Genomic DNA, 26846 nt, shown 5'->3' on the forward strand with positions numbered 1-26846 from the left:
GTTAATCCTGTTAACTGTGGTTTTATCGTGTTTTCTATGAAGGACAGATACACCTAGTCACACTTCCACTGGAACAGGAGGTATATAATGGAAAACACCTATTCACTCCTTGTGGAGTACACAGTTCCCATTAGCATTAATAGGAGCTGTGCACTCATACCACAGGAGGATGCATATGTACGGTGTTAATTTTTATAACATGTTATTCACACCACTCTTTAAAAATAACCCCTGTCCATGCTCTAATCTCAAGAGCACCAGGCAAAGTTATGGTGCTTCATAAATGCTTATTAATAACTCACTCACTATCCATAGTGGTCACAGCAATGGAAACATCACACTAAACTAACACAAAATAAGTTGGCAGGACACACCAAACTGGAAGGACACCAAGCAGCTTACAAATTTTTGTAAGAAAAGTGGAGTATCTCCTTTTGAAAAGTGTCAGTTCCTACTCTCACCTTGATCCCTAATCCTTTGTATTCCATGTCTCTCAGATTGGGGGGCAGGACACGGTTTAACATGTTAGCATAGTGCACACCTACTGGGCTATATAAATAATAATACAAGGGCTCAAGAACTGCAATGCAAGATACTGATCAGGAAAAGGATGTCGGGTGATAAAGAGAAGGTGCATAGAATTATCAGCTCAGTGTCTGACATGACTTAGGAAAATGATTAGAACAGTTTAAATATTGAGGTAACTAGGTTTATCTGCAAAGGAAAGGACAAGTAAGAAGTGATGTGGCTAAGGTATATGCAAATGTGAAGAGGCATAACAATTAAGGTGATGGCACAAAGAAATTTGCAAAAGAAACTTAAAAACAAAAGGGAATGAACAAAAACTGCCTCTTAGGCAGTTTAAGAAAAACTTTTTTACCCAGAGGGCAGTCAGTGTGTGGAACAGATCCTACTAAAGGCAGCAAGACTAGCTGCAACTCTGACCATATGGTAAATGCACTGAAAATGATTCTTGCTCATTTGCATTTTCCCTAACGATAAGATGCGAGGAAATAAATAATGTTTTATCATTTTGTTAGTGATTTCAAGTTAAGATGTTTGTAATATATAATTTTAAATCTGTATTTCTCACGTATGCTATGTTTTGGATAAAAGATTAGGTCTCTCAGGGGAGACAGAAATGAGGATTTAGGACTTGTTGCTATACAAGATTCTTTGTTTGCCTCAAACTTTTTAAAACAACTCTTAAAGAGAAGGAACCTTCCTGCGTGAGCTATTTCTTTGGAGTTGCAGAAAGAAATCAAGGGGACTGCTCGTCTGCCTTTAGGGCTACATAAAACACTGGCACTTAAAAAGGAAAAACAAATTATTATTCTTGTAGCTTTAGTCTCAAAGACCCGACTCCATTCCAGTCCGTCTTGAAGCAGTTCCTCGGAAACTCTGCAGCTAACGAAATCCTTTTGTATGACATCCATCCATCTAGCTTGAGGTCTTCCATCCTTTCTCTCACCTTGCACTTCAAAGTTTAACACCCTGTTTCCTATATATTGTTTCTATCTTCTTTTCACATGCGTAAACCGTCTAAGCCTGTGTTTCCTCAACATTTCCATCATTGGTGTCACCTTCACAATTTCCCTAATTTGTTCGTTACGAACATGGTCCATCTTTGTAACGCCAAGCATCCATATCTTAACATTTTCATTTCCACTGTATTCAAGATCTGCTCCTGTCTCTTCCTCAGTGCCCAGCACTCAGAACTACACACAACTGCAGGTCTAATGACCATCTTGTAGACCTTACTTTCCAGCATGATAAGCATTCTCCTATCGCAGATCACTGCTCTCACCTCTCTCTCCTTTAGTTAATGCCCTTCCTGTCCTGCTTAGAAGTTCACCATTGAGTTCACCATTCTCGTGTACTATTCAACTTGAATTTTTGTACCTTTGGTAGTGGCTGGCCACCCAGACTTACAGTCTCATTATCTTCCCACAAGACAGCATCAAATCTACAGACCAGACACTCAGTTTTATTCCTGATGTTTTTCATTCCAAAAGAAGAAATAAAGCACAGGGCACAAATACAGGCAGTCCTTGATTTTACGACATTCGATTTATGACCAACGGCACTTACTACTTTTCTGAATTGACACCCTGATTCAACTTACGACAATTGGTTTCGACTTTACGATGCTTGGTCCCGCAATGGAGTGGATTGCAGTTCCGAGTTACTATGTTTCGACGCAATTTTCAGGAACCAATTGTGTCGTAAATCCGAGGACTGCCTGTATGAGAATATAATTGAGCCACATGGCTTCATTCCATTCTGAAATATTACTGTTAATGCCTGAAACTGTCTGCCCCCAAATGACTGCATCTTCACACACTTCTTCACCTTGCACACTTTCCAGAAAAATTCATCTTTTTTTGGATGATGCTAATTGAAGCCATGCTCTGATACAGTCCTTCTAAGAGTATGTGATGATATTCAGAAAAAAAGGAAGAACTTCCGTAGGAGGCATTGCTTTCATTTCTGATATCAGGAGCTGTGAAATAGTGACTCTGAACTACCTTGCTTTGCTTGAGTAGTGCTGTACTTTTGACTCCAAATCAATATTCGGAGCATTGCCCCAGAGTTAAACATACAGGAAAACAACAAGAACAAAAACACATCTTCTAGATAGTTTTAATAACCTGGAGGTTACAAACTGAGTGCATCATGATGGCTTAACCTGGCGCACTAAATATGAAAAACATTTACATGTGGAATACTAGAGAAATAACCCAGATGTTGACTCAGAGTCAAAAGCCATTAGGTGCTACTGTAGTGAAATTATGACTGCTCATTAGTTAACTAAGTCAAGGATCATAATTAAAGGTGGTACTCTAAGACAAATTCCCACTGATGGCAAACTGCATCATATGGGACTCAGTGAAGAGCAATCAGACACCTTTGGGGAAGTAATCAGGCATCTGCGAAAGAACTCTGATGTCAAGAGCACCTCCCCATGGGATGTTCGTTTAATTGTTGTGAACCTTATAGCTCATCTGAGACTGAAAGGTGAAAGGCAAGGCATTCATAATCAAACTATATATACGTACAAACAATTGTTTAAGAGCCCAAATCAGTAGCAGAAATACAGGCAAAGACTTTATTGGAAATCAGTTGCATTTTGAAACCAACTACTTGAGAGGCAGCAACTTCTCCTTAAGTTATGAATTAATAGTGTATGTTTTCTTTGCAACAGCTGCACCAACTGTTTGTTGGTATATCTCGTTTCAGTGGGGCTACTTATGAAAGTAAGGGATTTTCAGGGTTGGAGAGTCGAGCCCGTTGACTGCAAGCTCTTTAGTGAGAGGGCCCTGTTTATTATTTCACTCTTAAGTGTCATGCTCACTTATTATGCTAATCATCACAAATCATCCTACCTCAGCTCATTAAAAACTGAACAAGGAAGAACCAGGAGCATAATGTGTGCTCCTTACTTTACATAATGTGTGATGCTCTTTGACAGAAATCTGAACTCATCAGGTGGGAAAGTCAGAAAATAGAGAAACCAATTATTATGGGGAGGTTTTTTGTTTTTAAAGTGCAATTATTAATGTTAAAGGAGATGGTCAAGTGGTATGCATCTAATATTGCCATTACCATTCTGTTACTTGTTTTCTGATGAATATTTTTATATTATTTGATAAGTTTGATAACTAGTTAAGAATATCAATCAAATAATATATTCAATACATTACCCATTTCATTTATTGTTTAGTTAAAAATTGTATCTAATATCTGACCAACTCTCATTTTTAAGTCTACACATGCAGTCCCCAATCCTGCAAACCCTTACACACATCCATAGTACTAAACAGGTGAGTAGTCTTATTAAATTCAATGGGCTAAATCACCTGAGGGTTTGAAGGATTAGAGCCATAATCCGTCACTAATCTGGGATCGTCAACCGGTTATTTTATGCTTTATTTACTGGCTGATACCCCTTAATCAATAAATCATGTTCCAGCTGAGGTTGTTCTGAATGTCATAATTGTACATTTCAGTGACTAGATTGTTACAGAAGATTTGTATGTTTTCTTGACGTAGCAGGCTGAACTGATCACCGCAGGATCAATTTAAATGTTATTCTCAGCTCATAGGTGCTGATTCAGCAAGGTACTTAAGCATGTGCCTAACTTTTAAGATCGAGTAGTCCTAAACAAATTAAATTTCAGTAGGTTCTGCCAATGGAAGGAAATGGGATGAGGGAATTCAAGAAATTCCACTTGCTAAACACTACAAGTTGCTGACCTGTATGGGGAAACATACTGTGACATTGCACTCCATATGTTTTATGGAAATGTTTTATGAGTGTGAATATAATGTAACTGGAATATGATTTATGCAAAAGGTCTCTTGTAAGGTATCATTACAAAGTTTATAATCTACTGAGTGTGTTCATCCTATTTGTATGAATGTATCATTCTTGTATCTGAAGCTAGAAATATGAAGTATTACTCTGAAGTCCTATTGTAACTATGCAAAGTGGGGACATTAATGGTGGTTTAGAATCTTGATGGCTCCCATTAACCAGGACAATTGGTTGTAAATGGCTCTGCTTACTTGTAAGCCTTCCTGTGTTCATGTGAGTCAGGCCAGAAAGAATGGAGGCTGGGGTCTCACAGGACATATAGCCATGTCACCTGGTACTGGAATCCATCTTAAACCTGGTGCTTTTCCATTTAGAAGGAGGGGTGGGGACCCAGAGAGACAAAGGATTCCCGCCTTGGGCCAAAGCTATAAAAGGGGGTGGAACAGAACAAAGGTGGTTGCCAGTCATGAAAAATCCCCTAGCTACCACCTGAGCTGGAACAAGGACTGTACCAGGGGAAAGGATTGGGTCCATACTAGGAAGGAGTCTAGTCTGTGAAAGAATCTTATTGAAACATCTGTGAGGGTGAGATTTACCTGTATTCAGTTTCTTAATGTATTAGGCTTAGACTTGCATGTTTTGTTTTATTTTGCTTGGTAACTTACTTTGTTCTGTCTGTTATTACTCGAAACCACTTAAATTATACTTTTATACTTAATAAAATCATATAGACTTTTGTTTATTAACAAACCAAGAGTAAGTGATTAATACCTGGGGGAACAAACAGCTGCGCATATCTATCAGTGTTATAGAGGGCGGATAATTTATGAGTTTACCCTGTATAAGCTTTATATAGTGTAAAACGGATTTATTTGGGGTTTGGATCCCATTGGGAACTGGGTGTCTGCGTGCTGGAGAGAGCTGACCTTCTGAGCAGACTTTCAGTTAAAGCCTGCAGCTTTGGGGGCGTGGTTCAGACCTGGATCTGTGTTGCAGCAGACTAGCGTGTCTGGCTCAACAAGGCAGGGTTCTGGAGTCCCAAGCTGGCTGGGAAAACGGGCTCAGAGGTAATTCCAACACGTCAGGTGACAGTCCCAAGGGGGTCTCTGTGACCGAACCCATCACACATACATTCAGGGGAACTGGATGAACAAACTGATTTTTCTATTATCATAGAATCATAGAATATCAGGGTTGGAAGGGACCTCAGGAGGTCATCTAGTCCAACCCCCTGCTCAAAGCAGGACCAATTCCCAACTAAATCATCCCAGCCAGGGCTTTGTCAAGCCGGGCCTTAAAAACCTCCAAGGAAGGAGACTCCACCACCTCCCTAGGTAACGCATTCCAGTGCTTCACCACCCTCCTAGTGAAATAGTGTTTCCTAATATCCAACCTAGACCTCCCCCACTGCAACTTGAGACCATTGCTCCTTGTTCTGTCATCTGCCACCATTGAGAACAGCCGAGTTCCATCCTCTTTGGAACCCCCCTTCAGGTAGTTGAAGGCTGCTATCAAATCCCGCCTCATTCTTCTCTTCTGGAGACTAAACAATCCCAGTTCCCTCAGCCTCTCCTCATAAGTCATGCGCTCCAGACCCCTAATCATTTTTGTTGCCCTCCGCTGGACTCTTTCCAATTTTTCCACATCCTTCTTGTAGTGTGGGGCCCAAAACTGGACACAGTACTCCAGATGAGGCCTCACCAATGTCGAATAAAGGGGAACGATCACGTCCCTCGATCTGCTGGCAATGCCCCTACTTATACAGCCCAAAATGCATTATGTATCTTCATAGTTTATTGGTCAGCTGGTCACCATTGATCTGATTTGAATTATCTTTGATATCTAAAGAACAGGAGTTCCAATATTGATGTATGGCATATCCAGAACAGTTCAAGAGAAGATAGTTCATCAATGGACAGCCACATGGCACTGTTAAGTGGGTGATTCTCAAAATTATTCCAAACATCCTGTAAATTCTATTTCTGTGCTCCTTTTCCTATAAAATAAAATGGCGTATTAAGTAAGTACTATAAATTGTTTTCTAGATTTATAACAGTTCACAGGGTTTTCATGAGGTTTGACATAAAAATCTCACATAACAAAATCTTAAGATGGCTACTGCCAATCCTACAATATATTACAACATAAGCCATTAAAAAGTCAATGTTTCCCAACCATTATCATACAGTTACTGCAAATATCTCTTATGCTACATATAAAGAGAAACTATGGTAATCTTGGATATTACAATATGTTAGCTGTTGACAAATGCTGGTATTTTAATGACAGCCACTGAACGTAGAAGGATGTTAAATATGTTAAGGTTTAATACATTATGTTAACCTTGTAGTCTTATATTTGTATGCTAGACTATCTCTGGCTGTGAAATGTTCTGTGCTGCAGTACTTTTGCATGAATGACACTATATAATGATGCACTGTATTTACTAGAGGAATAAACAATAGGTTTAGCTTTCACTCAAGTATTGTGACTTCAAGTCATTTTATTTATATGTCAGTAGTTCAGAATGTGCAGTGGACCAGGCATTTCATTCCCCAATTCACCTTCGTCAAGGAAGGGGCCAGGAACATTTGCATTGCTGTATCTCTGAGGCAGATATATTATTATTATTATTTCAGCTCAGTACTAATGTGGACACGAGAACAAATGGATATAAACTGGCCGTGGGGAAGTTTAGGCTTGAAATTAGACGAAGGTTTCTAACCGTCAGAGGGGTGAAATTTTGTAACAGCCTTCCGAGGGAAACGGTGGGGGCGAAAGACCTCTCTGGCTTCAAGAGTAGGCTAGATAAGTTTATGGAGGGAATGGTTTGATGGGATAACGTGATTTTAGTCAATTGGGCATTAACGAGCCATCGCTGGTAAAATAAGGGTCCGGCTGTAGAATCTTGCCTGTATGCTCGGGGTTCTACTGATCGCCATATTTGGGGTCGGGAAGGAATTTTCCTCCAGGGTAGATTGGCAGAGGCCCTGGAGGTTTTTCGCCTTCCTCCGCAGCATAGGGCAGGGGTCGCAGACTGGAGGATTCTCTGCGACTTAATTTAAAGACTTCAAGGGAAAGTGGGTGGGTCAGCTTTTGTGGCCTGCATCATGCGGGAGGTCAGACTAGATGACCATATTGGTCCCTTCTGACCTTAAAGTCTATGAGTCTATGAGATATAACTCGGCCCTATAGCCTTTGCAGGGATGTGCTACACTCCATTTTATGTTGGTTACACCGGAGCAACCTATTTACTTTTACATTTATAAAAATGCACCTGCCGCCATTGTCCCCTGGTACATGTGCAGCTGGAAAAGTTACAACACATTGACAGAGTCAGTGCAAATAAATTCTCACCAACAGTCAGCCTCCAAAGGAAAAGGCCTAGAGAAAACAATCAGTGGTTCTTTTCCAGCCTGTGATGGGGTGTCCACTCAACACAGGAGTGGAAGAGGTTAATGGAGGCCAGATGGGCCAATTAACCTGGTAGACTGAATGCTGAGGGGAAGTCCTAATTAAAGAACAGGCTCACCTGTGCAGAAACGGGGGGAAGGGGGAGCTATATAAATCCAGGTAGCTGGCTGTAGACAAGGGTTGCAGGGAAGTAGGCTACATCCACTCCCTGAGTGGAGGGAGTTGGGAGAATGGCAAAGCCAGAGAGGGGGGGAAGCCAGATAAGTAGGAAGAAGCCCAGGGAAACAGCAGCAGGGGTAGGATGGTACAGAGATCTTGGCTGTTTGTTATAGGGTCACTGGGCTGGAACCCAGTGTAGAGGGCAGGCCTGGGTTACCCTACCAGTCACTGGGCAGTGGCACAGGGCGTTGGAGACTCCAGCCAGACAGCGGGTCTGGAAAGACTTAGAATTGTTCAGCATGGGAGGACCTTAGTGGCCTGGCTGAAGGGCCAAGCCACGAAGAGGAGACTGCAGTCCCTGGAGTGAGAGGGGTCACAGGGTGAGACAGCATGGGGCAAGACACTGCTAGAAGGGCCGGGCAAGCCTGGCAGAGCTAATTCCCAGGGTGGCCAGCAGGAGGTGCTACTAGCAGAGAGTAGACCCCATGACACCACCCCACATAAAGGCACCAAAATGGGCCATCCCCCATTTGGAACTTATATTCCCCCCACAAAAGGCACCAAGTGTGGGGAATATAAGTTCCAAAATCCAGGGTCCTCCACTGACAATGCCCTGCCCCCAAATGCCAACATGGTCACAACACCTGTGGATGGTCAGTATGCCTGAACTGATCTCAGCTGATGCAAAAGCACCATTGTTAGAGGTTTCTCCATACAGGACTCCATACAGATTTAGGCCCCCATTCAGCAAGGCACTTAAGCTTAACTCTTGAGTATGTGAGTAGTTCCATTTGGTTCACTGGAATTACTCACATGTTAAAGTTAGGCACATGCTGAATCAGGGCCTTAGGGTTGGATTTAGCACAGAGAAGTCAATGGGGATCTTTCCATTGACTTTAATGGGCTTTGATCAATGGCAACATTTTGAATTTCAAGTCTAATCCATTGCATAGTATTTGTAACATGCAGCTATAATTGTGGGTCAAAGCTATTTCCTCGGTGGGGAGGAGAAAGTAAGGAGCACACAAACAATCCTTTATCATCTTTAAAACAGTCCAGTGAGGGAAGGAGTATTCAAGCATTCAGCCAAAGCAGTAAAACCTTCTGCAATATTACACCACCTGATACAGAGGTACCTGAGCTATAGGTTTTGTCATTTTAACATAATGTAAACTATTAACTTTCATTACTGCCCTGGGTAAATAATACTCACGCAGTATCTATCAGAAGGAATAAATATTGGCATATGATGCTGATAAAACACTGCTTTAAACTTTCAGGCCAGAGCACAGCCTGGATTGTTCTGACTGACAATATCTTCTTCTCACTCCTGATATAAATTCCTTGTCCCAAAGCAGCCTTTTATGTGCTTCTCTATATGAGCGAACAAACAGCCACAGAATAATAAAGTCCCAAGAGTCCCGCTCTGTCCCAGCTCTCTTGGGAAGGCAAGGGTGGCAGCTGAGCGCCACAAGAGGTATGCTGTCTGTGCCTGGCTAGGCCAAAGTGCCAACCTTGGAAGTGCGTATTTGAATCCACTCAACTGGTGTGGACACAGCGGTAAAATGAGGACAGACATGTGGATGGATTTGAAGAGGCAGGCTGCAACTTTATTAAACTTTAACACGGGGAGGGGCACTACACACCTATCGCTCATATTCTCCTATACCAGGATATTTAATTACTAACAGTGCGGGGGTTACAGGGCTCCTTACTATATAACCCATATCTTGGGGTAGGCTCTCCTCAGCCTGCCCCCCCAAGACTCAGCTCTCCGAGTCCTTGCACCCTCCCCATTCCAAGGAGGAGAGAGGGTGCAGAAGGGTGGGGACCCTGGTCCGCAAAGGCCACCAAGTCAGATCCTGGCCCATGAAGACAACAAAGTCAGACCCTATCCCGTGAGCCCAAGGCCCATCACCACAATCCCAGATCTTTTTATCTCTGGGAATCGTCCATTTTATTCTCTTAACTGCCCTGGAAATCGGCTGCAAGTTGCGACCAATAAACAACTCAACCCCAGTATCTCAGTTAGGTACTAAGTGCCTTCCTACTTAACCCTCGGTGGTTTGAAGGTGCTGCAAGGAAGGCAAAAAACTCCCTGGTCTTCTGCCAATTGGCTCATGGGAGAAGAAATTCCTTCCTGACCCCCAAATGGGCAACTGACTAGACCCTGTCAGGATGGGTTCCCATTCCTAGTTTGGATGGGTAAGGTGCGGCTGCTGGAACGGAGCCGAAAGAGGCTCCATGTGGCCCCTGCTCCAGGTGAAATCCTGGAAGCTGGGGAAGGCTGGCCAATCAGCACCCATTCCTCCCCAGCTGGCCAATGGGTGCCAGAGACTCCTGAGGGGAGGAGCTACCTAGCGTTCTTAGCAAATGTCTGTCTCCCTCGCTATTGGGACTGTCCCCTTTCGCCACCCACCCCATCAAGTTCCCCCATCATTGAGGCAGGTAGGTGCCTGACTTGGATTATTTAAGCAGTGAGCTCTGCCTAATAAAATCATCACATAGAAAAAATGGAACATAAACATACAAGAAATAAATCTGAAAGTATTATTTACACCTGCACTTCTGCTGAGTGCAGGCAAAGCAGCCTGACAGCCTGGAACAGCCATGTGGCTCTTAATGCTCTTTTCCAAACTGAGGTCCAGCTATCTCTGCCAGCAGCAAACACCAGCTGCTGCTCCACAGCGAGGTGCAACAAACACTGAAGAAAGGAGTTATTGAATAACCTCTCCACAAGGATAGTTTCTTCCCAACTGCCATTACCGAGAGGTTGGTTTATGCCCTGAACCTAAAGGTCTTATAGCCCTTCTAAAACTCTTGGCTATTTTTAAAAATCCTTTCTAGAAGATCCAGATTTATCAATATAAATGTCCAATCCTTCTTTGAATCCTGCTAAGCTCTTGGCCTCCTTGTGGCAATGAGTTCCACAGGCTAAGTGAGCATTGTGGGAAAAAGTATACATCAGTGCCTCTTACCTGTAATAAATATAATAAAGTATAACTACAGTGTATCACTAAGTCTTGCTACATTTCTTTAGTGAACCTCCTGTACTTCTAGTGACAATTAATTGAAAGCCCTATGTAAAAAAAAAGACAAGTCTGTCATTCAACGAATGCAGTTAATCTCAATCTACCTTTGGAAGCCTCTGTGCCAAATGGATTTTCTAAGATGTCCATCACATCTTGGCTCCAAGCGTCTTTCACAGCAGACTTGGACACCACCCTGTCATTCAGACGCTGCTGCGGTCGGAAGTTATTCCTCAGATACTCCACAGACTTGACGTGATCTTGCTGTTCTGTGGTAAATATGGAATAGAACGCCTCCAGCTGAACGTGGCCATCAGGGCAGGGAAGAAAAAAAAGAACATTAATTAGAAAAACAATGTGGTGAAATCCGGGTAGCTGATAAGAATGTAAAATGGCAGGAAGTGCTGATGCCAAGGCTGATTTTGAGTCTGACACAGGAAAGAAAACATTTGTTCTTGGATTCCCTTGTCTTCAAGCATTTAATATGTGCACAGACAAGCCCCAAACCCCCCGTACCTCCCTCCCTCTGTGCTTATATCATGTTTCTTAATATTATACTGAGAAGTGTTGTACACTCATTCATTACATCACAAAATCGTTCTTCTGTATATAGTCCCTCTACTTACTTATACTGACATGTAGCTGTTAGGCTGCTGTTTTCATTGATAGATTTCAAATCATTTTACAAAGGAAGGTCAATAGCATCCTCCCCATGTTAGAGATGGGGAAACTGAGGCACAAAGTGACTTGCCCAAGGTCAAACAGCAGGTCAGCAGGTAAGGACTAGAACCAAGATCATCTTGTCCAATGTCCTGTCCACTGGGCCACACTGACTTTTTCTCTCTGCTGCTTCACTGCTAAGGGAGAAAACCCTAACCATGCTCCTGGTATTTATTTTGTGTGGCACGTTATTTGGTACATTTAATTCTTTCATATTCTCTCCAAGAGAACAGGTTGCTGTTTCCTATGCTGCATGCAGATCCAGGCTATTTTTACCTATAACATATTAATTCCTAAGATATAATTGTAGTTTAAAAGTGCATTCTGTTAAGAAAAAGCACAATATTTCCTAGAGAAAAACTACTGGCAGACTGAATTGAAAAGATTCAGTTAAGTTGTTTGTTCAGTTGGTTGCTGAGGTCAATACAGCATTTATTAAAAGCTTGTTATCATTCAGATCAAGAACTAGAATTAGTAAGGAAGACTGAGCAGTACAGAACAGTATAAAGAATCTAATCCTGCTCTCCTTGAAATCAACGCTTTTGATTTCAGTGGAAGCAGGATCTGGCCCAGAGACTTTAGAGGGGCCTTGAGTTTCTCTTACAGCTTAATGACAAACCACGGTTTGAAAGCTATACCAGCCTCCTTTTCATTAAGTATATTTACACTAAAAGCTACAGAGAAGGATGTGACAGTTCTGAGACACAAACTAATGACCCAGGGAAAAAAAAACTATTATACTGTCAACCACATCATAGCCTCAGTTGATAGCTTCTCTCTAAAAAAATCAGCTTAACAGACCTGTCAAGGGTTCCCCACTGGAGTCTGGGCACCCACTAAAATCATTTAATTTCCCCCACAGATCAGCAACCTTGAAGCACCCATTCTGTGATGCTGTCCAGGCCGCTCACTCTGCCGTGCTCTGTGGTTTCTAGCTACTCAACTGAAACCTGTAAAATTTCTTCTGATCATTAGGGCCCATTTTGTTTCAATAGGAGGCCCGGATGGAGCTTGATGGTATGTTGGGCCTGCTAATTCGAGACAAAATTTAGAATTCTCGCATTGGAAGCCTCAGTGGTTTGAGCATTGGCCTGCTAAACCCAGGGTTGTGAGTTCAATCCTTGAGGGGGCCATTTAGGGATCCGGGGCAGCAAAATCAGTACTTGGTCCTGCTAGTGAAGGCAGGGGGCTGGACTCAATGGCCTTTTAGGGTCCCTTCCAGCTCTATGAGATAGGTATATCTCCATATTTTATTTATTTAAGGGATTTGTTATACATCTCTAATCCTGAGTCTGGCAATTTAGGATGAAGGTAGGGAACTTGGAACCGAGTATCAATTAGGGTTACCATATCTGAACTTCCAAAAAAGAGGACACTCCATTGGGGGGTAGCTCCGCCCCCTAGCCACTCCCTCCCACTTCCCGCCCCCTGACAGCCCCCCCAGAAACCCGACCCATCTAACTGCCCCACTCCCTGTCCCTGACTGTCCCAACCCCTCTCCACACCGCTGCCCCCTGACAGCCCCTGCAAAATCCCCGACCCATCTAACCTCCCCCCACTCCCTGTCCCCTGACTGCCCCCCTTCTCCAACTCCCCGGCCCCCTTACCATGCCGCTCGGCTTAGAGCAGGTGTCTGGCTCCGCGCCCCAAGGAGCGCCCCGCTCCGCCTGAGCGCTGCCGAGCGGCATGCTGAGGCTATGGAGGAGGGGGGAAGCGGGGGAGGGGCTCTGGACGCCTCTGCCAGCCCCGCCGCCGCGTTCCCTCACAGGCGCACAGCCCCGCCCCCCAGCGCTGCCGGGCGGCGTGCTAAGGCTGCAGGGGATGGGGAGAGCCGGGAAGGGGCTTTGGCTGCCGAGGCCCCAATGCGAGCGGCGCTCGGCCGCCCTGTCAGCCGCTTTTCGGTCGATAAATAGCCGACCGGGGGGAAATCCCGGACATTTTTAGATTTTTAGAATTCCCCCTCGGACGGCTATTTAGAGAGCGAAAAGCAGGACATGTCCGGGGAAACCCAGACGTATGGTAGCCCTAGATCAAGAGAATTCATCTGCCCTCAAATTAATACATCATCGACCATAACTTGGGCCTATACAGCCTTTTATATCAGAGGAGCTGAAATCACTTTGGAAACAGTGATCCTCACGACTCCCCAATGGAATACAGAACTATTAACCTCATTACACAAATGGGGAAATGGAGGCAAAGAGGGTTAAGTAACACACACTGAACAGTCCAACACCACAGCTCTGACTGACCCTGTGTTATCTACTTTGTGGGAACGTGGAGAACTTCCATTAGTCAACTCCACACAGTGATGTCCAGTCCATGCCTTTTAAAGAGGTGGGCATAGTATTGATGATCAAGCATCAACAGTGATAAAGAAATTAAATGTTCCCTCATCGATGCAGGCAACTGAAAGATGCCAGAATGAAATCTGGGGTGCGGGAGGTGCTTAGGCTGGTTATATTTCACATCAAGAACTACAATTTGTTATATTGCAATAAGAAAGACTCAAAGGATCCAATCCTGCTCCCATGGAATCTCTAACCAGCATTTATGGGGAAATCTAGAGGCATCACACATAGGTTGATAAAAGGGTGAAGAGACTATTACCCTACACTTTTCTTATGAGGGAGGAAGGAAGGGAGAGAAAACACGTGGTTCCTGATAATCCCTCTTGGGCCCCGATTCTTCAAAGACTTATGCACCTGCTTAACTGTTAGCGCTGGGAACAGTCTCATTGAACTTGGTGGGACTACTTGCAATGTACAAAGTTAAGCTGGTGCATAAGGTCTATGCAGGATCAAGAATTTACGTACCAACTGCTCACTCTAAGTTAAGTCTTTACCTTTCTACTTCCATGACATTAACCTGACTTTTTAAACCCTTTGAAAGAACTTTTCAACTATTTTCTTCTGGCAAGCTACCTTGGGGAGGCCTAACTGCATTTGAACTGCTGCCGTTTCAAATGCAATTTTAACTTTCCTTTTTACATGCTGATATATAAAACCAAAGTTGAAATGATTTATTACAAAAATATTATGTAACACAAATTAGCTATTAATTGATCCATCACTGCTGGCAGAACAGAGGAAGTTAAATTTGTGCCCTTCACGGGAGCGAGAGCTCCGGTTCAAATGAAATAAAAAGCTCTTAAGGCACCATTGTCGGTAAGGAGGAAAGTGATCTAAAACCCAAAGTCATGTAATTACAAACTATTAAAAACCTGATGTGCACAGTTTTCTAAGTGATGGATATATAAATGGCAATTAAAAATACTGAACCCATTATAATCACAATACAATACTCTGAGGTATGCATTATGAGAGATAATGTTATGTTTGGGTCACGGAATGCACTTAGCTTTACAATGCATTGGCGGGGTGACAGGCCTTGTCCTGTTTTGTTGTCTAATTATACGGCGAGATGACAGTGATGGAGCATGAAGACTAAAAGAGAGGAGCCTCCACAAATGGACTGTTTTCAAAACTGTCAATTTTCCAGCAAGCTACCTTGGAAGGATTTTATTGGAACTTCAGCAGAGCTTAAATAATATCACTTTTTCCATGTGGGATTACAGACTGTTTCCTATGGTTTGTGATAAAGTTAAACTAAGGGAATGGATTACTCTGTGCGGCTTCTATAACAGGAACACATAATAATGACAGCATTGGCCAGGTTGGAACCTACATCTCTAAGTGTATATCCGTCTTATGCTGCAGGGGGAAATAATACCATTATTCCACATTGCCTGTTAAACCAACATGGAAAGCTTGTCTACACACACCAGTTATACTATTTTATCTATGCCACTATACATACAGCAGTGCAACCCCTAGTGGGGGTGGGGTATATAGGTATCATCTACACTCATTGTATATTTGCTTTCCACAAGCTACTCTTAGTGATTAATGACTAAGATTTATGAGTGACGTACCTGAATATTTGGATGCTAATAACTAAAGTGTATCGTTAAATTTATTAACCTTAATTTGGGATATTGCGGATTATGTACTATATTTATTTTATGACTTTTAAACCAAACTTTGTACTTTTGGTTAATTTAAGCATTATACCCAGATGTATAGACACTCATCCCTTAAGCTGTGTATTAGATAATTTTAACATTTACCTATGGAGTGTGTATACGGACATATTTACATTCACTTCTAGTTAGATACTTCACTAACTTTTACTGGAATAGCTTATTTTACAACAGCTCTGTTTTCAACAATTGAAGCAAAACAAGAACATTAAAGAAGAATCTGACTTTAACAGGAAGTCTTTTTAAAAACAATGGTTTTAAAATGTCAAAATGTTTTTAATAGTTAAACACTTGACTGCATATATTCATTTGTTATTGTGGGATTCCTCTCAATACAAGTTCCAGTCATTGCCTCAATCTACAATAAGAGATGCTATGTGCTAGCTTTAAAGATTTGGATAAGATAAGCACATAATGGAAGCTTCACTATGCTGTAACAACAGTTAAAGATGGCAAATGAATGGTAACATTTCTTTCCTAGTGTAATTACTTCAAAGTACTAAATACGTGTCCATATAAAGTTACTTATTTTACTTTCAAAACAAACCTTCAATTTAAAAGAAGAAAAAAGGATTCTATGTAAATATTTAGACGATAGCTTAACTTTATCTTAAAATAACCAGTACTAGCTAAATCATTAGAAGGAAATTGGAGTTCATGTTGTATTATCTCCTTAAGTTTGATTGCTCATGCTCAGAAACAATATATTTAAAAAAAAACACCTCTAATATTTCCTTTTTTTGTCAACAGATTTTTTTTGTTTTTGTCCTCTAAATTAAAACATCAGTTTTTGAGTAGTAGAGGGCAAATCAAGATAGAACCATTACTGATGGCATAAGCTTACCTGGTGATAAGAAATAGAAACAGGCCTGCGAAAAACTATCCATTCCACAATCTCGCTACATGGTGGAGTTGTCAGAGAACCTGTATAGCGATAATAACTTCCCAGTGATGTCGGCAGAAGGTCTCTCAGCACAAAGGGATCCAGAAAGGTCTCTTTTTCTGTAGGAAAGAACAACAAATAAAATTATAGATATTTTACATTACTTTAAAACAGATATCATGTTGATGGATGGCTTTAAAATATGCATCGGTTACAATATATTTTATCATAGTTATAAAATATAAAACCACGTCAGAAAGCTTCTTTGAAAGGACACCTGAAATGTTCATCGATCTTGGGCCAAACATTAGTGTTTAATGTAGTGGGTATAACACAGGTGTGAAATGCATTTGTTTTTCCAATTGGTTTCTCTTTTTTTTAACCTTAGGAAATAATATAATATGGTTTTCAGCATGGCAGGAGAGTAGAACCCCATTAAATTGCTCTTCATCTTAGTAATCCGTAAAAGTGCAGACCCAGAAAGCTCTATTGGGGCGTGGAGCCAGCACGTGTGACATCATGCTCTCTATTGGCCAGTCAGAGAGTACCATATAAAGTATTGGTCCCACATTAAACAGTAACTGCAACCCTGAAATAGGGATAGTTACATTACACAATGCGGCCGAGAATGGGGAACCAGAGGCAGGTTGCCCATCCAGTGTTTCATGGAACTGCTGGGGCTCTGGGAATGAAGAGAAAGCAATGGGTAAGTCTGCAGAATCATTATCATAGAGAGCCTTTGGAAATGTTGCCCCACTCTTAAAATAGTCCCTCTTAATGTGGCTCGACTCAATGCAAGGTAAGTAAGCAGAGCTGCTGGGCAGCCCTGTTGTTAAGGAACGTTGCATATGGCAATTCTTCTTCCTCTGTCTTTTCTTCCAGGCAGGAGAGGGCACTGCTGAGGCTGGAGACATCTCCTCCATGCAAATATAGCGTCACTGACTGCCAGTGCACTGAGCTGAGTTACAGGAGTACATTCCGGTGTGGTTCTCTCTCTTACTGTCCATGGAAGAGGAAAGGAATGAGGCCAGCCTTTCTGAAAGCCTTCCCTGTCCTGATCAAACCAGGCATTTCCATAGTCAATCGGTCAGCTTCCATTTCATTCCTGCAGGTCCATCAGAACTCTGAACTGACGGCCTGTCCTACCACCACTTTCCTTCTGAGGAGGATGTATGAACAGTCCTGGTAGTGCATCAAGGTGGGGCCAGCATGAGACACTGTTTCCCGGCAGGACAAAATTACAGAACACATTGTCCCCCGTCACAGACACTTGCTAAACTGCAAGCTTCTCTGATTTCAATTGGTCTCCCAACATTTAGAGCAAGAATTAATGAGGAAGTTTCTACTGTAATCACATTTTTCTATGTGTCATTTAAAATATATATACTTTTAAATTGTACTCTGCACAGACAAGAGATTGGAACTGATAATCTAATATGTCTTTTCTATCCAACTTCTGTGACCCTAAAAGGGCAGACAGGCAGGTAGCCAGGCAGCTGGGTTTTGCAGGTCTATTGTATAGTCACATAAAACAGATTTCATCATGTGTAATTCACACAGTCAAAACTGTCCTGAAGTCAGTGACATGCAGTGCTGAAAACCTGCATGGTTCATCAACATTCAAAAGAACAATATAGAAGAGGTGCATTTTTATTCTTCGTGGAATTCAATTGTTTCAGGACCTCTTGTTCTCACACTTCACAGACACAGCTTGGAGTAAAACTGACATAACTTCATCTTGAAATCCAAACAAATATATTGTACAAATTCTGATTAATTAATAGCTGCAGTTTTGTAACATTTAAATTTGGAGAACGCACCATAAAAGAAGAAAACAGCTAGAGGCTAGATGGCCTCTCCACTGTTCCTTTGCGGTTATCCCCTGCAGTCTGCATGACTAACGGGCTGAACCTCCCCCTATGTCTACGGAAAAGGTACCAGTAAGGTGCTTAATAAGTGCTTTATGCCTGTGGGCTATCCCAACAATGGAACTTCTCCTTTACAGAGAAAGCATCTTCCTTCCTTCCTTCCTTCCTTCCTTCCTTCCTCTGTATGGCTCTATCTTCTCTGGACTATAAACAAAAGTCCATATTAAGACTTATCCACAATTGTGCTTATCTAGTCTCATCAGAGCTAATGAGCTACCCCACTTCTCCCTACTGGTGGGGTTTCTCATGGTTTAATTGGCTGCAAGGTGATTGGTAGATCTGCTGAAATATGTCCTAAATTAGAACACAGAAAGGCAGGATTAAAAAGCTGCAGAATTCAGTTTCACTAAACCACACAGTTTTCTAGTGGCCTTGATCACATCAAAGGAAGGTATATCTATATCCCAGAGCACCATTCCTGTAATCATGATATTTTTCTGTACTGCTGATGAAAGATGTAAATATGTGATGCACTGTAGGCATTTTAGATTCTGCTACATAGCAGCAACAGGTGTGCAATGTCTCTGAAGCCTTCAATACTCAAAAATATGAATAATTCTATTCATGTCAAAGCATATATGCTAAAAGAGCACGGTTGTCTTTTCCTTACTGGATATTTTTTCCATATAATGCAAACAGATATGACAAAAAAAAAGCAGGCCATATTTCTGGCCCTTAAACCAAAACATTATTCCTTTATGAAAAAAAAAGTTTGTTTTTAAAAACAGAAATGGTCAAACGTACCACTGACCAAAGTTCAAAAGGGACCCTAACATGCATTTATAATCATTGCTGTGCTTTTTTTTTTCTTTCTCACAGCCAAATTTATATGCGCACAACCTCAAATTCCATTTGCTCAATTTTACACATGAAAATTTGATCAGGAAAAACTGTAGGTTCAATTTTAGATTCTGATTTTCAAATGCAGCCTGCATACAACTTTAAAGCAACTAAAATAAATAGTTTTTAAAAAGGCACACAACTACATGCCTAGCTAGTGCCTGCAATTGCCTGTATAAATGTGGTATTTTCACGTACAAACGGACAGTTATGACCCCAACAGGCCATTTGGACATGCACATAGCAAAGGCATGGAAATAGATGTGGTGGGTACGCATTTTAAAAAAATTGTATGGCTTACAAATCTTCAGTTATAATTAACAATCTGAATTTTTGACTCCTTTAATCTTTTGTTAGAATGTATAAAAATTTGTAAAATGCTGGACAAAAGTACACATAAAACAACATACAAGTATGGCATATTCCTTTATTAAAGGACTACTGAAGAATGAAGCTCATATTCTACTTTCAAGGATTTTTGTGCCATACGCTGACAATATTATATTTTAATAATTAATTGTTCATCAAAGGAAAAGAAAAAGAACAGGGATGCTAAATTCAAAGTTATTCAAATTGCAAAAATGAATAATGTATGACTTTTATATTAAATACACACTGTATTAAGTAGTCTACATTTCATCCAAGTCTGTCTTTCATTTTTAAACATTTTGAACTACAACATGAATAATCAACCAAGGGAAGCTTATTTAGACAAAGAAATACCTTATTTGAATGCAAACTGAAAGTATCCTACTATGATTAAATTTTGGTTATCAATTAGGCAGTTTTTTTTTTAAGTGTCTGGAAAGTCACAGTCAACTGTGAAAGAGAAAATTTCTTGGGGGAAAAAAATGTAGCTTTGCTAACTCACAGTTAAAGTGAGGCATGATATATACTGACGAATATTATTATTTTTAGCTACAAGCAATGTTGTAACTTTTCATTAATAATTCCAAAGATTAAAACAAAGAAAACATATACATTGGATTAAAATATGATAATTAAAATATTAGAAAATAATCAGATGATTAATTGCATTTGCTGTGTTTTAATAACTTCATATTTCATAAAAGTCCATTAATTTTGTATCCAGATGCACAGTATTGGGTTTAGGAACCATGCAATTATAAACATTTCTCAGTTTGAATGCTTTAATTATGTTACAAGAATAGTATATTTATTCGTACCTTCTAGCACAAAGATGCTTAATTTAGACAATAATTATCATTGCAATATCCACATAGTGATGCAAACAAGCATTTAGAGTGGCCATCCTTGAAAACTGGCCAGTTTCGCTTCGGATAAACAGATACTATTTTCAGTATTCTCTGTACTTTCCTATCATTTCCGTAGAAACACTGCTAATATTGAGTAGTTGTCTAATTACTAAGAGGAGCATTTTCAAAAGCACCTAAGTGACTCAGAAGCCTAAGTCCCATTTTCCTTTAAGGACTTAGGAGCCAAAATTTCATTGAAAGTCAGTGGGACTTAGGAGTCTAAGTCCCACTAAGAAGTCATTTTGAAATTAGGACTTAGGTTTCTAAATCAGTTAACTGCTTGTGAAAATTTTATCCTAGATTCCCATTGCGATGTCACTAAGCGTGACTAGTGTGCAGTGTGTAGTCATTTTTTATCCAGTGTCCTTCTACCTATCACTGAGGCCTGGTCTACACTACCAGCCAGAATCGGCGGGTAGAAATCAACCTCTCGGGGATCGATTTATCGCGTCCCGTCAGGACGCGACAATCGATCCCCGAATCGACGCTCTTACTCCACCAGCGAAGGTGGGAATAAGAGCCGTCGACGGGAAGCCGCGGAGGTCGATTTTGCCGCCGTCCTCACAGCGGGGTAAGTCGGCTGCGATACGTCGAATTCAGCTACGCTATTCGCGTAGCTGAATTTGCATATCTTAAATCGACCCCCCCCTGTAGTGTAGATGTAGCCTGAAATGCAGTACTGAACTCTGGAGGGGAAGGCGGCATCTCTTAAAACAGCCTAGGCTTACACTGCACAACAGTGTAGACCGGGGTCGGCAACCTTTCAGAAGTGGTGTGCCAAGTCTTCATTTATTCACTCTAATTTAAGGTTTCACGTGCCAGTCATACATTTTAATGTTTTTAGAAGGTCTCTTCCTATAAGTCTATGATATATAGCTAAACTATTGTTGTATGTAAAGTAAATAAGGTTTTTAAAATGTTTAAGAAGCTTCATTTAAAATTAAATTAAAATGCAGAGCCCCCCGGATCGGTGGCCAGAACCCGGGCAGTGTGAGTGCCACTGAAAATCAGCTCGCGTGCCGCCTTCGGCATGTGTGCCATAGGTTGCCTACCCCTAGTTTAGAACAAGACTTTTTACGAGCAAAACTGGAAGGTAATTTAAGGTAGGCAGAAGCATCCATTGCAGACACTGAACAACTCAACTTGTACTTTTTTTTTTAACGGAGATGACTCGGTTGGAAAAATTATCTAGCCCCTCCTACCGCCTTGTATGGGTCACACCCAGGTTTCCATCCTCAGTGGCAGGGGGTGGGGAATGAATTGAGTTGGGGTGGGGTCTCTCTGCAGATGAGGGTGAAAACAATTAAACTCGGCGTGAGAACAGGCATCTTTCTGCAGATGTCCTGAGAAGTCAGGCGCTTACGAAGGTCCGAGACCCAGGAGGCTGGACGGAGCCAAAGGATTCATGGTCTATTGCATCTGGAGACGTTTCAAGAAATATTACAAGAAATATTTTAGCACTGCTGACCCAAGGTAACCAAGCAGCCTAGTGATAGACAGCAGCCTTTGGCATCACTCCACACCTCCCACAAGTGAAAACGCCATAACCCCCTGCTTTCTTTCCCAGTCTAAAGGGCAGGGAGTCACCACTTGCTGGCAGAATGTGAAACTCTTTGGGAGTAAGTCCGGTCACTTGGCAGGAGAACTGGGGATGGGGGGTCTGCAGAGCACTGGCAGCATGCCACGGAGATGGCCACTCTTGCTAAATCAGCTATCTCTGGGAAAGCGCACGCAGACCCACTACAGAGGAGGACTCAAGCCGCCCGCAAATGGTGACAATGTGTTTTTAATAAGCCATCCGCACATCAGTAGCAGGCTGCACTTCAGTTATACTGGATGCTTTCTTGAGTTTCTAGTAACGGCTGCACCGTCAACATCCTCATTAAATCACCCACAGCAAATCTCAATTCCTCCAGAACAGAGAAGTCCACAAAGCCCCTCCCACGCACACTCTTTTCTTGCCCTCACGTGTCCCAAAGGCATGTGTTAATACATGTCTCCTAGTTAGGCCAGTCCAATACACTTTCAGCAAATGCCACGATCGTATGCGTTAGGTGAATGATACCTTCACTGATTACTCCTGGTGGCACAGGCATATTAGTGACAGTACAGGCTCCTCGCTGTCCCCTGGAAGATGAGCCTGAAGTTGTCCTTAAGCCTGCCAGATCCCACGGAGGATCCCATCCAAGCCTCTACAATGAGCATCATCTCCCTGTAGAAGTCTCCGGATGACAGTGGTGCTCCATAGCAGGTGAGATCCCAGCCTCTGGCCCCACTGGGGTTGGGTCACTGCTGCTGCCCATTCTGGGGTGCTCCGAGGAGATTGCACAGACGTGCCAAGAAATAAGAGAAATGCACACAACCTGACCAGGAGGAGGGACAGCACTCCCCTGGACAAACCCTGGCTGTGACTTGGAACTAGTGACCTCCTTGGGAGTCCGTCTGTCCTGAGGACCAGGGATTCATCACAACCACATACCGACTGTTCCAGCAGCACCTCCAAGACTCCCCAAACTCAGCTTTGCATCTTATGAAACACACCCACATATATCCCCAAAACAGCCTCCTTGCCATGATGAAAGAACAGCACAAGGATTCATGAAGTCTACTAGGGACCATGGCGTACACACCTATTTTATGTGGGAAGCTCTTAGATACCATGGTGATGGGCACTATAATATAAGACAGACAGGCAGATGCCGCCGCATGCACTAGTGAAGACTTCTGTGTACCCCCCAAAATGCTTCATGGATTGCCTCATTCAATACTACATAGACCTATGTGTTAGCCCACCAAACTGCGGTTCCAGGCATCCTTAAAGTCTTCTCTACTCCTTTGTGCCAGACTCCCCTATCGATACCAACACATGAATATGTATGTGAATAGAAAATTTGGTATTCTGAAAAGGAACCTGAAACACACCAATTATGGCTCAAATGTTAAGAGTCCTGCACTAGACCTAAAGGAAAACGTCTTTTGAGGAAGATGGGCTAAACCTGTTTCCACATAAACATGGCAAAGCACTGAAAAGTGGCAACCTGATATCAGCCCAATGAAATGCCACCATAAACCTAATGCAATCAGTTTTATTAACAATATACAAATAGTGGCTCCTTGCGTAAAGCACTGAAGTGTGTGTTAAAAAAAGCGTCCACTCTGATATTTCCAAAGGAAAAACGAGTATCACAGATTCATCATCAACAATTAAAAAAATGGAAGTGACATAAAAATGACTGAGATTGCTACAGCATAAAAGGACAATGTGCTATTTTAACTCTCTTCTATTCACAGGCAAGCGGACTAACATGGCCTGCTGGATACACACTTAACCTCCTGTTGCAGTGGTATTAAAAAGGAAAGCAGCATTCATGGCCACCTCTGGGTCTTTTTTTCAGCACGACACTGAAATAGTTTTATTAACGGGGAAGCCGAAATGAGTGCAGATAAGCAGATTGCGTCTCCTAGTTCCAGGTCTCTGCCTGAGCGCTTCTAAAAGCGTCTTGTAACACCCTACTAATCCAGAAGGCAAGGAAAATATCATTCGTTTTTTATGATCATTCATTATATTACTGCAGGTAGGCGAGCAGATTCTTTGCTCGGGCTGTTAAATTTTCTTTTGCAAGGCTGCATTAAGCCACCCTTTTAAATCCATGCAAACTGAAGACAAAAAGAGTTGCAAAGGATGCTACAGACTTATTCACATTATCTATCTGTCTAGGCACCACTGGGGTGTCAGAACTGGTACTAGCAAAGTCATTCATTTTCAAGTGCAGGACAGTTTCCCCAATAGACGACAAATCAGATATTAAATGGATACTAACAACTGATCTTTACCAAAGACTACAGGTTAGCATGAGCAGCAGCCAAAGATCTTTTCTCACCTACTGTCATTGGAATGTATTGCCCCCAAAAGACTGGCTTGCTAAAAATAAATATTGGAAAAATGCTCAGTGAAGGTAACATTGAATTAAAAGCCAATCACTGAAAAATAAATGGACCCGTGAGACACACAGGTAAACAACACCCAGACTATCTGCAATCTAAACCCTTTTCAAATCTACCAGAAACTTGGATCAGACATCACAGGACAACCACTGCATGCCAAGTATGTTTGTATCTCCCACGCAGTATTCTGGGAGTCATCAGAGTTTTCCTGCAGGACAACAGAAACTCAGCTGGATTGAGAATAATATCCTAAAATGAACTTATTTCCAGAATTAATTTACATGGAATAATTGATAGACAGAAACACTACCCAGACATTGGACTTAAAATACTTTGAATACAGCTGTGAAATTCGCAATTCCAACAGCTTAAAAATCCTCCCAAACCTGTAAAGTGGTATTACTGCCAATTTCAGTCTCACAATGAGCCAATTCATTCTAATGCTTCTGGATCCTAACCGTTTAAAACCAACAAACAAAAACAAACAGGACACCACGCCGCACACCCACAGAGTCAGAACTTCTCAGACGAAGCAGGTTGTACATTATGGAAAAAGGCACCCAGTATACGATAGTGATTTAAAGATGTGGTTACAAATAGCACACACTGCTTTATCTGGAAGGCTGTTCGAATGAGCACAAAGAGTACTTGATGTGTGAATCAAGAATGAAGAATTTCAGACAATCCAGTGAATTTAGGATAATTCAGGCAACTTTCTGTGGACTATTTATTAGAGCTAGGGTCCTGACTGACCGATGTAAAGCAATCTAGACAGTATAGGAGGCACACGAAGGTGAGGGGAGAGGACAGATGATGATACCATCACATTATCTGCCCCAAAGAGCTTGCAAGACAAGAGGCAACCAGTGAGTGTAACAAAGCACAGGGAGGAAGGCAACAGGGAAGATGAGTGTGTTCACAGGAACCATGTGATTCCAAATCAGTTTAAAGTTTTATTACAGGCGGGTCTGATAGCTCTGCCAATTAAGCTTGCCTGATGCTTCCCACCCCGTTTTCAGTTGCTTATCATTTTGCCAAACTTTAACCCAGGGGTCAGCAACCTTTCAGAAGTGGTGTGCCGAGTCTTCATTTTTTCACTCTAATTTAAGGTTTTGTGTGCCAGTAATACATTTTAACGTTTTTAGAAGGTCTCTTTCTATAAGTCTATATTATATAACTAAACTATTGTTGTATGTAAAGTAAATAAGGTTTTTAAAATGTTTAAGAAGCTTAATTTAAAATTAAATTAAAATGCAGAGCCCCCCGGACCAGTGGCCAGTACCCGGGCAGTCTGAGTGCCGCTGAAAATCAGCTCACGTGCCGCCTTCGGCACGTGTGCCATAGGTTGCCTACCCCTGCTTTAACCACTGAGGCTGAAATTTTCTACCCTGGGTGTCTGCCTGAGGCTGAATTTTTGGAAAGTTTCAGCCAAAATGGTTCAGTTGCTTCTGAGAACAAGGCTAGGGAAAAATACATTGCAAAACAATGTTGAAAATTCTGGCAGCCTTTTCTTTGGGAAGCTTTGGAGTAGAGTCTTGAAATTTGGCAGAGGGTGGCCTTTGCAGCAGGAGTGTGCCTTTTGCTGCTCTTGTGAAAATATGCCCAAATTTGGCCAAGTTTTAAGCCTTTGAAAAACCGTGTTTTTTACATGCTCGGTACAGACTTCTCAGAGTTTAGCAGCTAAAATCTCTGAAGATTCCATCCTCTCTGACCAATCTTGACCTACGTGTGACCGGACTGTGCGTGCATGTGTGACCCCCACAAAGCAAATGAGCATGCTCCAGCCCAGGGCTACAGGGGCAAAGCCAGATTTTCCCTGTAATTGTTGTTCCCAGCTGCTGTGGGCTAGGGCAAGGCTGGGCACCTGAAATAAGCCTGGAGGAGAAAGGTGCTTGATTTGAATGCAGTGGGGACAAAAGCTGGACCAGCGGAGAGGGAAAGAAGTAGATTGGGAAAAGGAACCTGGCGAGACCGGGACTGGAGGTGGGGGGATAAAAACTGTGATTGAGCTTGAGGGAGGATGGAGACTGGGATCTGGTGAGGAAAATGGGGGAGGAGGGAGAAGACACTGAGATCAGACTAGGAACTGGGTGGGGTGGAGATTGGGACTGCTGGACAAGGACAGGAAACCCATATGGGGGGTGAGGGGGACAGGGGAAATAGATCAGATGAGGAGCCACCATGTGTGGGGGGGAGAATTGGGATGGCTGGGCAAAGAGACTGGGACAAGGAACCATGAAGGGGATTAGGATGGAGTTGGGAGACTGGGATTGGATGTGAAGTCTGTGAGG

The 26846-nt window shown here is 42.1% G+C and overlaps 1 protein-coding gene across 2 annotated transcripts in view; it reads right to left on the minus strand.

Annotated features, from left to right (window-relative positions):
- PTPRG (protein tyrosine phosphatase receptor type G) overlaps window positions 1-26846 on the minus strand; it is a 605571-nt gene that overhangs the window by 124277 nt on the left and 454448 nt on the right. For both annotated transcript variants that reach the window (XM_065407550.1, XM_065407549.1), the window contains exons 7-8: window positions 16527-16684; window positions 11028-11220 (exon numbers count right to left, since the gene is read on the minus strand). In XM_065407550.1, the coding sequence (XP_065263622.1) occupies window positions 11028-11220; window positions 16527-16684 (351 nt within the window). The remainder of the gene's footprint in view (window positions 1-11027; window positions 11221-16526; window positions 16685-26846) is intronic.

The sequence above is a fragment of the Emys orbicularis genome, chromosome 7 (genome assembly GCF_028017835.1).
Source record: "Emys orbicularis isolate rEmyOrb1 chromosome 7, rEmyOrb1.hap1, whole genome shotgun sequence".
NCBI classification, from domain to species: Eukaryota; Metazoa; Chordata; order Testudines; family Emydidae; genus Emys; species Emys orbicularis.